The 17,416-nt window shown below is 34.2% G+C and overlaps 1 protein-coding gene across 2 annotated transcripts; it reads right to left on the minus strand.

Moving 5' to 3' along the window:
• Positions 1-2,978: 2,978 nt before the first annotated feature.
• Positions 2,979-17,198, minus strand: LOC128214715 (tafazzin-like). 2 transcript variants are annotated; one of them, XM_052921337.1, is made up of 9 exons: positions 16,563-16,601; positions 16,135-16,241; positions 12,590-12,716; positions 11,905-12,033; positions 10,564-10,695; positions 9,772-9,894; positions 8,470-8,585; positions 7,349-7,426; positions 2,979-6,587 (listed from the first exon to the last, which is right to left on the minus strand). In XM_052921337.1, the coding sequence occupies exons 2-9, from the start codon at positions 16,159-16,161 to the stop codon at positions 6,495-6,497; spliced, it is 825 nt and encodes a 274-aa protein (XP_052777297.1). In that variant the 5' UTR covers positions 16,162-16,241; positions 16,563-16,601; the 3' UTR covers positions 2,979-6,494. The 2 variants fall into 2 exon arrangements, with proteins under 2 accessions (XP_052777297.1, XP_052777298.1); XM_052921338.1 differs by lacking the exon at positions 16,135-16,241 and having other exon boundaries at positions 16,564-17,198.
• Positions 17,199-17,416: the final 218 nt, after the last annotated feature.

A 17,416-nucleotide genomic window follows, 5' to 3' on the forward strand; every position in this document is an offset into this window, starting at 1 on the left:
AATAACATTGATATTCAATTATACCGCACCTTAGTTATTAAACGTTGGCCTTGGCAACAGGATACAATACAGTTACGTTACCCACTATTCTCGTGATAGAGAGTATACACTTTCGATGAATCGCTCGTGTATAGTTGACATGAAGTCCTGTAGTTGCCCGTGCACTAACTGTGACATCTATTTGAGATTTAAATATACTGTTATAACCAATACTTTAATAAACTTTACGTGATAGTGCAATTTTATAAATATTAGTGCCATTGTTGCCCAAACCCTTTATGTAGCACTTGATAAATCACAACATTCTGTCATAATTGAAAATGGCAATGGACGTCATTTGTACCAATTTATAAACATGTTATACACGTTTTTGTTTATATTAAATTACGCAAGCTTCCCGAACAATCCCAGTTCTTTAATTGTTTTATTCCGTTGGAATGTAGTTTAACGAGAAAAAAGAGGAAATAATACTCATTTCTTTTGGCGTATTGAAACTGATTTCGAGTTCGATAACAATCTATAAAGTCAACGTTCTCCACATTAGATAAATGTGAAGCCAAATTTAAAGTGGTACTGCTAAATGCATTTAAACGCGTATTATAAAGGTTTATGCACAACTTAATGATAAGAATGCATATGACTTAAAGGTACTATAAAACTATGTTAGCGATTAATTTCGCGCTATTTTTACTGCAGAATCTGTGGCCATGTAGCTTCTTTTTTTTAAAGATAAAATTCATAACGGTAATTATATTATGTGTACCTAAATCATGTGCCTTTTTAAAGATCATAAAAGACTAAAGAGTAAAACATGATAATTCATTAAATTGGGGGAAAAATGCATCAATCTATATTGTGCGCCATTAGAACAAAAGTCAACGAGGTTTAGTCCTTGTGATTATCCGTTTCAAACAACTGTTAAATGAAATACAAGGTACGCTAACAAATGTCAAGCAATTCTATAATACTGGTATAAAATTGTCGTGGTTGAATTGTTATCATGGAGATACTATGGTGAATTTTAATAGTGAATTTTAATGAAGCAGTATATGTCTTTTAATAAAACTCCTCATTATCACTAGTTGTGCCATTAACCTGAATACAATGTCCTTAAACACGGTTCTTGTGTAAATGCGGGTGTAAATGCGGCCAATGCTTACCCACGCGCAGTCATTCGGAACTCCTCGGCCATTTTCAATCCGGCGAAAACAACTTCGGATGTATGCCGGTAAATCAGTGGAATTAGTTCGCATTTTTAAAAAAAATAGTATTAATTAAGTGTAGTGTTTTAACGTGTATATTGCATATCTATGTTTAAACTGATTGCCGGTAAAGCGTTTTATTGTATAATAATAATAACAATAATAATAATAATAATAAAAATAATGATGATGATAATAATAATAATAATAATAATAATAATAATAATAATAATAAAAATTAAGATTCCGAAGACTAAAGCCATTAAGTGTAAATGCTAAATTAAAATTACTACGCAATCTACTTAAAGTGTAGTTAAATGTTAAAAATTCTGACATCGTAAAGGGTCTGTATACATCCGAGGTTGTTTGCGATGGGAAATGTCCGAGGAGTGCCGAATAGCACGCAGTACGACACAGGCATGTTTCGGATTGATTCACCAATTAAGATCAGCTTCAAATTTACGTAACTTTGTGAGGAGTAGGCTGTGGCTCACGGAATATATACTAGGCATTTCTTCCCATTATGGAGATATTATTTTAAAGTTATCTCAGTGATATCTCTATAAATGTTGGCGAACTTCACTGAGCATATTCAAATACAGCCAAAAGTGTAAAAATCATTTTCAATGGCACTGAGCTCTAAGACGAAATAACCATGGGTCTTAAGATATATACCAGACACGACTTAATATGGTGATAATATGTAACAAGTATATGAATTACCGTATATCTTTTAGACTGGGTACCTTGGGTCTCGAAATAAACGCTAGTCTCTTCTATTCAGCATGCTCTTCTCTGAAGGGATCTGTTGGCCTTGTTGGTCTTTCGCGCGTTACACATCATTGTGGTAATGTGTACAAAGTATCGGAGTGATATATCTAATTATATGGGAGAAGGTCGCTCCAAAATAACCAAAAGTGTTATAATCATATTGAAGTGCATACATCTCTAAGACGAAAAGTCCGTAGGTCACAAAACATACATGTATACCAGGCACTACTAACTACCACAGTGTAATGTGTACTAAGTATCTGAGTAATGCAGAGTAACTGTGGGGCAAGATCGATTCATAAACTCCAATAAAGAATAAGTGTGAAAATCAAAGGCTCACCTTTCTACGACGAAATGGCCTCTGGTCACAAAAATCTTCCAGACACTACTGCCAATCATGGCGGTAATGTGTATCAAGATACAGAGTGATACCTATTAAACTGTGTAGGTAATTCTTTTCACCAGCTCCAATAAAGCCAGGCGGTTAAAAATCATATTAAAAGGCACACAACTCTGAACCCAATCGCAATGGGTCACGAAAAACTACTACTTATCTTGGTGGTAATGTGTATAAGAATGATACCTGTTCAACTGTGGGAGTAGGTCTCTCCACAAACTCTAATATAACATGTAAAATCATATTCAAGGGCAAATAACTCAAAGAGGAATCGTTCGCAGATACCGATAAATACACCGGGCACTACTGATGGTGACTCCAATATACCCGCCTTCAGAATTTGAAAGGTTATAAAAAGAAACTTGCTTTAACTTAGGCAAACGCGGCTGCTTTGATTAAATTGTACCCCTCATCTGTCAATATGTGTTACGTTTTTTATTATGTTTTTATAATGTTATGAAGGGGGATTTTAAACTGCCCTGAACACGTTTGTAGTAGAAATTTGGGGCACTGAATGAAACACAAATCCGTTGAATGGAGACAGCTGCCATCAGATGTGTGTTTCTTCATTCACATATTAATAAAACTATAAAACGTGTAAAGCCACATTAATATTTTTCATTGTTTATTTACTCTGATCATTACATGCAGTACAAGGCAAATTTCACCAAAGTTAAAACATGTTGTTCAACAACAGCAAAGTGTATCCACATAATAGTCAAATGATGCTAAATGCTTATGCATTGAGGCTCAAAGATATAGCCCAGACCCGCTACTAGAAAAAAGCACTGTTATTGTGTAATACAAAACCTGAAACAACTTAGATAAAAATAATTTATGTACAGCTCAATCCCTTTAAATGCAAGTCATTTGACAGGAAACACATATAATCACCGATGGTAGGCTGGCATGTGTTTCAACGAAGTTTTACACACTATCTGTACATGTATAAAGACTAGATAGCACATATGAGCATACTATCTTGGGTAAATTAACCCTTTGCATGCTGGGTAAATTGTCGTCTGCTCAAAAATGTCATCTGGTTTATTCTAAATTTCTTTCAATTTACTTAAAACTTTGGGGATATATTGACTGAGTGGCAAACAGCTTGGAACCTGACCAGACGCCGAGTTACTCGGCGTCTGGTCTGGTTCCAAGCTGTTTGCAAAGCCTTTAAAATCGCCATCAGCAGCCTAAGGGTTAAATAACCAACCAGGTCACTTCAGCTCAGATACGCTATGAGCGATTACCAACACACAATCTCCACTGGAACCAAAATAAAATCAGAATAGATGCCAAAGCAGTATAACAATGTCATAAGTAATGATAAATGTATTTTACTTGATCAAAAACATAAGACCAATGCATTGCAAGAAAAACATTAAGCAATGCATAAATTAGCATGCTCAAAACCTATATTTCGTCAAAAACATTGAGATTCACATTGTTAAATAATAATTCGTATTGTTAATGTTAGCAGTTTTGCACTAAAAAGCTGCTAAAATGATGGATTGTTGAAAGGAGTATAGAGGTTGCGAAACATGACATATATATGTACTTGAAGCTACACTTTACATGGGAAATCACCAGTTCAATACAAAGATACATTTAGTAACTTTGAAACTCCAGCATTAACCTCATTTTGTCATCTAATGTCAATCTAAGCATGTACACAGTACAAATACCTGGATGATATAGTGCACAAAAAGTAGTCAACAGGTATACCTGGATGGCATAGTGCACAAATGTAGTCACACAGGTATACATGGATGGCATAGTGCAAAAAAGTAGTCACACACCTATACCTGGATGGTGCCATGCACAAAAAGTAGTCAACAGGTAAACCTGAATGGCATAGTGCACAAAAAGTAGTCAACAGGTAAACCTGGATGGTGCCATGCACAAAAAGTAGTCCACAGGTAATCCTGGATGATGCCATGCACAAAAAGTAGTCAACAGGTAAACCTGGCTGAAATAGGGCACAAAAAGTAGTCACACAGATATACCTGAATGACGGTATGCACAAAAATTAGTCACACAGATATACCATGATGATGTAATGCACAAAAATTAGTCAACAGGTACACATAAATGCACAAGTAGTCTAATGTTAAAATTTATAGCCTGGTGCCCGAATATAATACTGGTATGATATATCAAATGAGAGGGTTTTGTTTGCAGATTACAAATATGTAAAAACTCACAAAAAACATCCATTGCTGATAAAGGTTTTTAGGAATGAAAAGGCCATAACAAATAAATTTCATGTTTAACGTTATCTGCTGGTAGGTGTTGGGTCTTCTTAAAAATAAAAGCAGCATTTTTAAAAAAATCTAAATACAGCTAAGAAACTATGTTTGGAGGCGGATAACTGAACAGCTTAAAGATGCACTCTTATACTCCCATATAAGATTTACCACAATTACTACTATTGTTTTAATATTCCAAAAAGGATAAAAAAATATCGAAAACAATGGTTCTTATAAAGGATACCGCGTTTAATTTGAAAGAAACGTGCATAAAACACAGTATTTCTATCTTATGAGACAACAGTTGATCACAGTAATCTTTGAGCATTCACCAATTATTTAATATTTTTGGGTTTTTAGCTATTAAATACACAGTTACAATCTTGTTATATACCAGTTATTAATATTTTCCATAAATGCATTATTTAGTAAGTAGTTAAAGCTTTATCACTCAAACTTTATGTTTGTTATTCATGTGTATGTTTTGATTTTGAATAAGAGTGTCACTTCAAGAAGTACATCATAAACCATCAAAAAGAGTAAAATTCAAGATCAGTTGTTCATTAACATGCAATTGTCTAGCATTGACTTTATGCTTAACAAGGCTGGATTGCTCTTCCTCATTCATGCTGGCTTTATCCCAAAGGTTCAATTAAGTACAAGATATTTGATGTCTTGTTGCAAATTTTTTTTTTTCCTTTTTCTGTCTGGCTGGTATGTTCTTAAAATTGACAACTGATGCTTAATATAAAATCAATTTGATGGTGCTTTCCTGTGTTATATATCTCAAATGGAAATAAATCTGAATATTTTTTTCATTCAATTTTTCATTGCAAAAAAGCTATGATTCCTTTTTGTTTTTTTCAAGTATCTTACACTCACAAAATGTTTGGCTTTTCAATGGTACCAAAAAATTATGACTTTGTGTTACCATGCATTTAAAGCTGCACTCTCACAGATTTACCGTTTGGACAACTCTTTTTGTCTTTGAATGAGCCAATATTTGCGTAAAAATCTGCAAACCAGTGATATAAGACTGCTGACAAAAGATCAGATCACAGATTTTCTTATTTCCATTCGAAAATTAATGTTTTATGGCTAAATGGGTTATTAATGGTTTAAGAAAAAAACACAAAGCATAAAGTTTTGAACTTAAGTATGAAATTCTGCGATTCACGTTTTGCCAGCAGTCTTATATCACTGGTTTCCATGCATTTTTGCATAAATTGGCTCGTTCCAAGACAAAAAAAAATGTCAAAATGTTCAATCTGTGAGAGTGCAGCTTTAAAATGACCTATAGTGGGTGGAAATTGAAGTACATGTACATTGTAGTCTTTTGTTTTCAGAAAAATAATCACAAAACATGGTGAATAATTTATAATTATAATGTATCTAAATTTCTGTGAACAATTTTGTACAAACCAACAATGGTTCAAAATCATACTAGATTTTAAACCATAGTAATACTGAGAATAAACATAAAATACTAAATCCTGATCCAGCGTTTTTAATATAAAGCAGCCAACAAAGATTAAAAATATTTTTTCACGCCTGCTGGACACAATCACAACACAAATGCATTTCTTTTCGAAAAGAATCCTGAGCAATTCTTTGAAGATAAAGCATAGTTATATCTGTGTCTAATGACTTTTTTACATAAACATAGACATGAATGTTTTTAATCATTTGATTAAATTTGATAAAAACATGTCAATCAAACTTAACACAGAGATGTTTTCATTAAATTAGGATAAAACTCTTTTTTTGACCGGGTAATTAAAACATAACAATCAAACTTAACACAGAGATGTTTTCAATAAATTAGGAGAAAACTATTTTTTCTTGAAGCACGACACAGACACCTTCGATCACGTTTCAGACTTTAGTCTCATGGAGTTCTTCCGTTTTTGTCCGTAATTTAAATAAAGAGTCTTGTATTTTGTCTGTGATGTGTTTTCTAATTTCCTCCTGCAAGAAAGAAATAAAGTTTATTAAAGCTGTACATTTAATTCTAGTGATGAGGAGATTTCAGGGGTCTTGTCAGAAATACAAAGTTTCAAAAAAATATTATTTAAATTCTTATTTATTGTATTTATTTGAGTGAAAAGGAGATTTCAGAAAAATTGTCAGAAATATAAATCTCAGATTTGAGTTAAATTTTATTTTATAAGTATATCTGCTTTAGTGCATTGCAGTCTAGACACATTTGGTTTAACAAGCTTTGACTTTTTTCTTTAAACTAGACGCAAAATGGTGACATTTTGAGCCAGTTAAAAGAACCTTTGACACAGACATAATGCGCTTCCATGCAATTGCAACACTGAATAACATGAAGCTGAACAATACCTGAAACTTGCAACTTCAACACAATTTGTTTTTATAAAATCCTATCTTACATGGTCAAGATACAGCCCAGACAAAATACGGTCAAGGTGAATACATGCACATACACGGAACTGCCATCGACGCAGACAGTCTCGACAAAAACGGATGCATTAATAATCAACATTTTTTTAAGATATTGAATTATAAATATAAAACAAAACCTTTGTCCTACAGTATGTGAAATATTTTTTGCATATCGGTGCATGACAATGACAACCAAGCTATGACAGTTTCGCATATTTTTCGTCCTAACATAGACAAACTAATAAAAAGCTATGTTGTATTATTGAAAATGGCATTGAATATTTATCATTTAACTTTATACATTCAACACCAATACTCACCTGTGTTTTGTTTTCGTTTCTCAGAGTATTCAGATCGTCAGTAAAGTCCAGTGGTTCGCCAATAAGCACTGTTAGTTTCTGTGTCCGTAAAAAAAAAGAACACATATTTTACCACATAAACATAATTTCATCAGTTTTTACCACTGAAAATGAAATTGAAGCTTAAAATATAATATGCTCATGACGCTTTGTAAAATGACAGTATTAATGTTTTTTCTATACTTTCAAGTTGTTTAAAGAGATTTATCAGTGTGAACTCAAATTGTTTAGTGCGAACTTAAATCAGTGTGTGTATACCATGTGATAAATTACGTCATATATGCTATGTCGGAAGGCAGCATTTAGCTTAAATAAACACTTATATCAAAGATAACTTTTCTTTTACACCACCATTTTAAATGAAACAAAGGGCAGTCTATGCCGCTTAAAGGGCCTCGCATTTGTTTTATTACCGACATTTGATAAAGTCATTATTTTCATCAAACACTTCGACAAACCTTTTTCAAAAATCATGTTTTGACAGTGCTCCGTCAGACGGCCGTATTGTGAAAAGGTTTGTCGAAGTGTTTAAAGAAATTAAACTCGCAATCAAACTCTGGTAAAAGGCTGAAGGCAGGGCTCCGTAAGCGGCGTAGACTGCGCTTTGTTTCATTTTAAATGGTGAAGAAATAGTGAATTTATCTTTGTTTAACGCCTTTTTCAAATCAAAATATTGCCTTCCGACGTAGCATTTATGACGCAATTTATCACGTGGTATACACACACTGTAAATTGTTATTTCAATGTTTCAAACAAAAAGTGTACAATTCCCTTCAATAAACTTTTATAAGCAAAGAGGGTTTAAACAGTTAATACAACTCTACTTTGCCAGAATAGTTAATACAATGCTTCCTTGCCGGAATAGTTAATACAAGGCTACCTTGCCGGAATAGTTAACACAATACTGCCTTGCAAGAATAGCTAATACACTGCTACCTTGACTGAATAGGTAATACAATGCTACCTTGCCAATATATTTAACACAATGCTACCTTGCCAGAGTAGTTAATACACCTCTACCTTGCCAGATTAGATACATGTAATGCAATGTTACCTTGTTGGAATAGTTAATACAACATTACCTTGCCAGCTCGAGGGTAGTATGGTATCTTCATCGGCCAAACTACTTCCATTCCCAAATGCCAGTAGGGTAAAACAATTGGACAGACCTTGCTTTCTGCTACAAGTCGGCCTATACCTTAACAAAGAACAGTCAAATGCAGCTTTATGCACAAAAAGGACTTTATTTTTTATATTTTATATCAGGGGTGGTCTGTACTACCGAATGTTATATTTATGTTATCAATTCAATTTGTACATAACACAAAGTACATTGAGGTATATTGACTAATGGCTTAGTTTAAATATTATATATTCACAACAATTGTGATGAAAATAAGTCTAAATTATACCAAGTCATGCTTGTTGGCACAATGTTGCATGAGAGAATGGTCTTGTGTTGTGAAGGAAACCGGATTACTCAGAGAGAACCCACTTGTCTGATCTGTTTACCACTGACCAGACTCACATGCACCCAGGCTGGGAATAGAACCCAGTGCCTCAATGAGATGCAAGTGCGATAACCAGATCACCAATGGATTAAACAAAAATTAGTCAACAATGGACCTTATGTTGTTTGTGGTGTTCACCGTTATTCTTTATCTACCCCACATAAAATAATGAAGGTTTAAAAGGAGTGCTGAGGAGCCGGCAAACACCAACACTCGCCTATAGTTTACAGTGAAGCAAGTCAAGTCAACAATAAAAAAGTCATGAGTGTTGTTTTCTGTTCTATATTTGCATATTACTGTCTCTGGCAACATGTGAGCCAAGTTTTAATTGAATATCATAAATTATAAGTAGTTCTTGAGATGTGGCCAAAATTTTTGCAGAAGGACAATGACATCAAGGCTATGACAATATCATGTACATTTAAAAGTCTTAATTGGAGAATCATGCCCCCCGCCTCCCCCAGGTCCGGGGGTATACGGGAGAAAGTTGTGGAAATGGGCCTTGTTTTTATTTTGAGGTGGCCCCGCAGTGCCATGTGACTGTGGTGGTTTTGCTTTCATTCCAAAAAAAGAGGGGAATGGGCCTTATTTTGGTATCCCAGGGTGCCAGTGCATTTGGCGGGGATTTACCAGCAGTTTGTCCCTACAGGGCGGGGATTTTACCCCAAATTGGCTGGACCGAAAGTTTGAGTCCCCGATTTTCCCCCAAATCAGGGGGAGCCGTGGTTACAATTGACTGGCTCATTAACTACATATACACACATATATCACATATTTTCAATGTCCATTAACAAATTCTTTTTAAAAACATCACTTTATAACCAGGTTTCACTTCATGGTGAAAACCTGGTTAAAAATTATTCGAAAACTTACCCCATTTAAAGCGTATATACTCTTGTTCAGTGTTGACCTTGCCTTCCGGATATACGTGGACCCAGCCATTTGCATTCATTATATCAGTACAGAAATCCATTCCCTTCTGGTACACACCGTCACCTGAAACAAACATTCAACGATTTATAGTTTATAATAATTGATTTCATGCTTCTTAGTGGTTTATTGAAAAATAATGCAAGTTTCTACCTTTTACATGACAGAATTTGCCCTTAAACTTTAGCCTATGTTCCGAAGTCAATCAGAGGCCAAAATTTGTATTTAAAATGATATGGAGTTATGTTACCTAATTGTGTGATGGTCCTAAACCAAAACAACTGTGTGATGTATGAAGTGAATTGAATGAAAGGTATTGGAGTATTAAGTGATAATGCCAACTCGCCCAAATACTTAAATTAGATGCCTTTGCCAGTCGGAGTAGTAAAGCTGATTCTTAAAGTAGTTGACCCAACAAAATGCCAAGAAAAAATAAAATGTCGAAAACAAAATAAGATCAATCAAGAACAAAGGAAATACCACTTTTCTTTTCAGTAAAACAAGGCAGATAACTCAACTTTTATTGAATAAGAAGTAATGGGCCTCATTATAGATGTTTGTACTGGGCTTGAAAACATGTGTACCACCTTTCATTAAAACATCTTGAATAGTTTTTGAGTAATGACCAAGGTCAATGTTTTTTGTGCAACAACACTAATAATGCAGATGACACAAAGTCTATGACAATACTCCAACAATTTTTCTTTTTAAAATACAAAAACTTTAATACCATACCTCTAACAATCGGTATCACCCTCCCCAGCTGAAAGAACAGCGAAGACACGTATGTTTTACAACAGACATCTTTAGCCCCTGGAATCCAACGCCTCAACGGAGCCTGCAACATCCGTCGCCATGAACACATGTCTGAAAGTCAAGTAAATGTAGAGGTTAATATTCTTCTATCTTAAAATACAATTGATTTAATAGGATAATATAGTATTGCTTTTTCTTCAGGAGATGCCCTTGGTGGTATCTGGCAAAATGAGCATAAGTTTGAGAGTCAAGGTCATGCAGTCAGTTGTCACGTTTTCGCCACCCCTCAATTTTAGGCCCCAAAGGTTATCATGGTTCAATGACTCTCTCAAACTTTTTTGCAAGTCTTGAAAACTCATTATTTTGTTTTATATTGCTAAAACACAACAAGAGAGCCCCGAAAATTGTATTGGTGTTAGTTTTGATATCTTATACAAGTATTTTGAACATAAAATATCAGAAGCGTCTTCAACATTAATGTTGTTGCTCCAGCCAGGACTGAAAAGGGCAATTGCCAGGTCAATAGGCCATTTTTTATTTGCATTGAATGAGCCTAAATGGGACACTTGTAAGGGCCAATGTTCAATGGCCCCTTCTGCCCTACTGGAGACAGGCATAGGCACCCTTGTGCCTTCATAGATTTGACTGAGTGTCCAAGGCATTTTTTGTGCACAGATTATTCTAAAAATATTCATTTTGCAAATACCCATGTCAAAGCTGCACTTTCACAGAAATTGTCTCAGAATCATTTGATTTACACATCAATGCCTTCAATTCAGACCATAGATAAGATAATTCACAAAAGAACAGATCTCATTTGTTTAGTAAACTGCCAAACTTTTATTTTTTTAAGGGGTAAGTGATGCTTTTAGCCATAACATCAATTTTTAAACGTAAATATGATAAACTGTGATCTGATCTTTTGTCATCAGACTTATATAACTGGTTTTAAGACATTTATGCAAAAAAATGGCTCATTCCAAGACAAAAATAAAAACAGTTGTCAAAGCGATCTATGAGAGTGCAGCTTTAATGGGTACTCAGGAAAAACAATGAGTATAGGACTCATGATGCACCACAAAAATTGAATCCCTGTCTGTCTAGTAGACTAGTTGAGTGAGACACCATTGGTTGAAATTAGCAGAAGCATGCAAGCTCTGCACTGATAAAATGCTTTCGGGCTTGCTAAAATTCTGGGTTTTATACAGCAGGGCTTGTTCAAAAATGTAAAGCTAAGCAATAGTATATGAATTTGGGCTTGTTCATCCAAAAGACTAATTTCAATGACTAAGATACTAAAATAAATCAGATGCTACATACATCCTATGAGAAAGTCGTCGACCATACTGTAGTGGTTCGCCACTGTGATCAGTGGTCTTGCTTTGTCATGTCTCTCGACGTGCTTCAGAAACTGGTCTTTGTTATACAGCTTTGGTTTGTTTAAGTACCCTGAAATATTTCAGAAATCATCAAGCAATCTGCCGACAAATTTGAAAGATTTGTTTAAAGTATAAAAAATAATACAATGGGTCGATTATTCAGAAATTTGTAAAAGTTAACAACAAGATTAACGAAATTGTCGTTTACTTTTAAACATGATATAGTTAATGATATGTTCATATATTTAAATAATAATAAAAAAAATTGTGATAAAATTACCAAGAAAATTCTTAACATTGCTACTGAAGAGTTAGGATTTTATTGCATCTGAAGTGAGGCCATCGATTTTACTGGCACCGGATTTTTCAAACTGAAATGATTTTTTTTTTTTAATTTAAACTAAAAATGTGATTTTTTTTCCCCCATAAAGATGAACTTTGTTCTGTCTATATATATATTCACATACAGTCAGTACAAAGCGCATATACATGTATATGGAAAAAAAATCAATATTTTTTCACATTTTTGGGTTTGAGTTTGGAATTCTATGATTTTTTTTTATTTTAAAAACAATAATTTTAGTTTGAAAATCCTGTTCTAGTGATCGATATGTACTTTCACCTACCTACGACAAGTTTACTACATCCCGTGACAAATGCAAAGACTGCAGTGCTAGAGAACCGCCACAACCTCGTCTCTCTTCCGGGAGTGGGGATCAGCCATGCATCCACTACTGACATACTTCCTAACAGCTGAAAGTTTTATAATAAAAACAAATTTTAAAAAATAATAAGAATATTGACTTGAATCTTCTTTTAAAATCGCTAAAAATGATTAACAAAGTTAAGGGAAAGAAACATACTACGGAAATTTGGGAGAACAACTATTGCCATATGTAACAGCCAATCAAACCCTAGGTTTCATATACTAGTATGAAACAAGGTCCTTTTTTAATATAAGTAACATGTACACTTACCATTAACTTTTGTAATTAAAGTATTCATTATCTACCTTAGACCAATAAGATTGACTCGACCATAAGGTAAACTGCTTCATGCCCAGGTTCTCATTTTAAAATGGTTCCCTTTGATCATATTGCAACAACCAATCAGGTATGAAATGTTTCCCACCACTGCTTTTCCAAAAAATCTTCCATTTTGAGACCATGTGACTTGCCAGTACCACAGTTTTGTATAAGCTGTGTTAAAATGTTAATGAATCCAATCCATAATTATTTGGCTTAATTGAAAAAGATCTTGTTTTTCTAAAAATCCTCCATTTTGATACCATGATACTGCCAGTAATAAAGTTTTCTACAGAAAACAGTGAGATGTTGTGTTAAAGAGTTGAAGAGTCCAATCCATAATTGTCAGGTTTGAATGTCAATGTTCTTGTTGTTGTTTTTTGGTGTAGACGTATACATGTTTGTATATTACTGTGATTTCTTTGTATCTTTTTTACTGTGTATTTTGACCAATATGATTGGTATCTGTTTTATTGTACATATATGTTGGCCACTAGACACCAAATGAGTAACTTGCCATATATAATTAGAAATGTATAAATACATGTGTAATTAAAGAAAGAAGTGTCTGACATGTATGTTTATTTTAATAAGACAAAATATATATTGTATACTTAAGACAACTTATCGCCTGTTTCTATTCAGGATTCACTGTTCTTCTGCACATTCTGATGTGAATAAAAATTCTCCATCACCGAACCTGACTCTTACTCTTTATTTCACCATATGGACTTGGCTCTTACTTAACAACAGGTTTATACGTCATTGTATATATATATTTGACACTGAACCAAGAAAATGGATTCTAACACACCAGATAGGCATTTCTGGTGAATTCAGCTATGCTGTAAAATTCCATCTGGCACCCCCTATGCCAGATGAGTCACACGCTGTGACGCAGTACTTTTTATTTCTATAATTATACACTTAATGTAAGCATGATTATGATAATTCAATAGATGATTTCAACAAACATTAACTTAACAAAAATGAGAATAAAGGAAAGGCAAATGTTTTGAATGACTTCTTCGCATCAGTCTTTACAAGAGAAGATAATTCTAACATTCCACCATTTGATAACATAGTTGACCAACAAAACTCAATATCTGATATTGTTATACAACCAGAAGTAGTTTTAAAACATTTGAAAAGTTTAAATACTTCAAAGGCGTGTGGTCCTGATGATTGTCACCCCTTTTTCCTGAAGCAGTGCTCAGAGGAACTGTACAAACCATTGAGTGCTATATTTCAAAAATCAATAGAGAGTGGTCTTTTACCTCAAGACTGGAAATTGGCAAATGTTTCTTGTATATTCAAGAAAGGAGATCGATCAAATCCTGGGAACTATTGCCCAGTATCTCTAACTTCTGTAATTTGTAAAATGCTGGAAAGAATCATTAGACAGAATATTGTTGACCATTTCAATGAAAATGGATTATTGTCAGACTGCCAGTTTGGGTTTAGGAAAAACAGAAATACTATTCTTCAGCTCCTGTCGGTACTTGAAGATTGGACAGAGGCGACAGATAAAGATTTGCAGGTTGACACAGTTTATTTGGATTTTAGTAAAGCGTTCGATAGTGTACCGCATCGTAGACTTCTGAAGAAGGTGGAATCATATGGAATATCAGGAAAAATACTAGTTTGGCTTCAAAGTTTCCTGAGTGATCGCTTGCAACGTGTTGTATTGAATAGCCATAAATCAAACTGGAATTCAGTTATATCCGGAATACCTCAAGGATCTGTCCTGGGACCAATTTTATTTATAATCTTTGTAAACAATCTACCTGATGTAGTAAGAAGTATATGTAAGATGTTTGCTGATGACTGCAAAATTTATACTCCTCTTTCTTCGAGAGTGGATCAACAACATCTTCAAGAAGATATAGATAACCTGTGTCAATGGAGTAAGGACTGGCTTTTAAAATTTAATGTGCAGAAGTGTAAAGTAGTTTCTTTTGGTCGCAAAAGAGTTGACACCGACTACCATATGACTGACAGAGATGGAAATATACAACAGCTTAAAAGGGAAGACTCTGAGAATGATTTAGGAGTACATTTTACTGAAAGTTTGAGTTTTGAAAAGCACATCAGTAATACTTTGAACAAAGCCAACATGATTATTGGATTAATAAGAAGAAAGTTTACTCATATTGACAATACTCTATTCCTGACCACCTTATGCAAATCACTGGTCAGATCGCATCTGGATTATGGAAACCTGATATATTTCCCAATAACAAAGAAGTGTAAACAGATGATTGAAAACGCTCAGAGAAGCGCAACTAAATTAATTCCGGATTTGAGGGGATTGACTTACAACGATCGCCTACGAAAATTAAACCTCCCATCTTTAGACTTTAGAAGGAAAAGATTCGACATGATTCAAGTGTTTAGAATAGTACACAATATTGATGACATTAGTATGACAACATTTTTCACCTTTGCTGACAATAGTGGTACCAGAGGACACAATTTGAAATTATTTAAACCTAAAGCAAGGAAATCATTACGTCAAAATTCTTTCAGCAATCGTATAGTTTCAACTTGGAATAATTTGCCACATGAATTAGTGAACACCACATCTGTGAATGCCTTCAAGGCAGGTCTTGATAAACTTTGGAAAAACAAACGGTTTGATACTTCTGAAGTATATTAAGTCCTACCGAAGGCGGAGAACTTACAGACGAAGCAGTTTAAAGGGATTTACTAGCCTTTTCGGGCTAAAGAAGTTCCCTAGACGACAAAAGGTAGGTAAAAATATGGCTCCAAACAACAAAATAACCTCTAAAAAGAAGTTAAATTGAAGGAACTTCTTCATGTATGCAGTGAATAAAATGACAGTACAAAATGTGTTTTTCTATGTCATTTTTTCATTCAAAGGTTATTTAAGGTCTGCTAGCAAAAATATCAATCATGACTCATGTGTCTCTGGTCTGGATGAAAAAAAAACACCAACAGGCATGCTGGAAAGCCATTAAATCGGAAACCCTGGTTACCTGGCAACGCAGGTGCACTCGGGTCAGATTTTTCTATCCCGACCGAAAGCACATGACAGATATCATTATAAAAATTCGCTTATTCTCATTCACACTGAAAAAACAAAAGTATTATATATTTCAATAATAACATAAATGAACATGTACCTGGTAAATGTTAGTGGGCTGCGCCATCCAATTATTTTGACAAACGTTACGACAGACAATTTCAACAGAACTTGCCTGATTGTCTGATTGAAAAGTTAATGTTGATCCCGGCAGGTAAATTAAAGATATATTTCATTTAACCTTGCGATGTTAACCAGATGTTTCAATTATGAAAATGTCATTCAAGCATACCAATTGCATTTTTCGACCAAAATTTGTTATACATCGTTGTTTCTGTCAGTAGGTGCTCACAAAATGAATATAAAAACATCATTTCGATCCAACATTGGCAACATTGAGATTCCTGTGACCGTTGTTACGTACTCAACATCAAAGAAATTATGTTAAGTGATTTTGTTTATTGCGTAGAAAGTAAGCATTAAGTTATCAATATATTTGAAAACAGAATAATCACAATCAATAACTCACTTATGAAACAGTGTGTTTGCATAGCTTTGTGACATTCGAAAATGGCTTATTTTAATCTAGGGGAAGTAAGTATGCTAGCGCACGCCATTGATTCCAGTTGCCATTCGGAACTGCTCGGCCATTTTTATCGAAAACTCCCAAACTCCGCGCAGTGTTACTTCCCTTGCAGTACAGTAATCACTGCCTTCACAAATATCACGTGATGATAGATAAAACGGCACGTGATTGCAATTTACAAAATGGACGGAACACCTTTAAAAGAAATTCCAGCAACATGTTTTGTCTTCCTCTGCAAGAACATGCCGCCAACATTCGATTTGTTTTGGTTTTGCTTGCAATCCTGGTTCAAAACGTTCGATACATGTCTGAATAGCTAACAACACATCCATGTTGATATTGTAATTTGTAAATCCTACTTTCAATTTGAAAAAAGACCGAACATTTCCGAATGTTTTTTTAATTGTTATTTTTTTATAAAACATATTATGCCTATCAACTGGCGTAAAGTAATTATTTAAGAAAGGATATAAGAATAAATATATATGATTAAAAAAAATGCCATTAAAAGTTTTCATCCAATTTTGGATGAAAATCTTGTGGTGGCAGTGATTACTGTACTGCAAGGGAAGTAACACTGCGCGGAGTTTGGAAAACTCCGATAAAATGACTGAGGAACTCCGAATGTTCAGTTGCGTGAAAGGCTACACGCTACCATTACAATTTTCGATTTTAAAAATAACATGTTTGATCAAAATTTAAAGTATTTCGGAGCGAATGCAGATTATGACAACCATACATATTTTTAAAATGAAACACCTACACTTCAGTTAAAACGGACGCGTCATTTGATTCC

Source organism: Mya arenaria, chromosome 13 (genome assembly GCF_026914265.1).
Source record: "Mya arenaria isolate MELC-2E11 chromosome 13, ASM2691426v1".
Lineage (NCBI taxonomy): Eukaryota > Metazoa > Mollusca > Bivalvia > Myida > Myidae > Mya > Mya arenaria.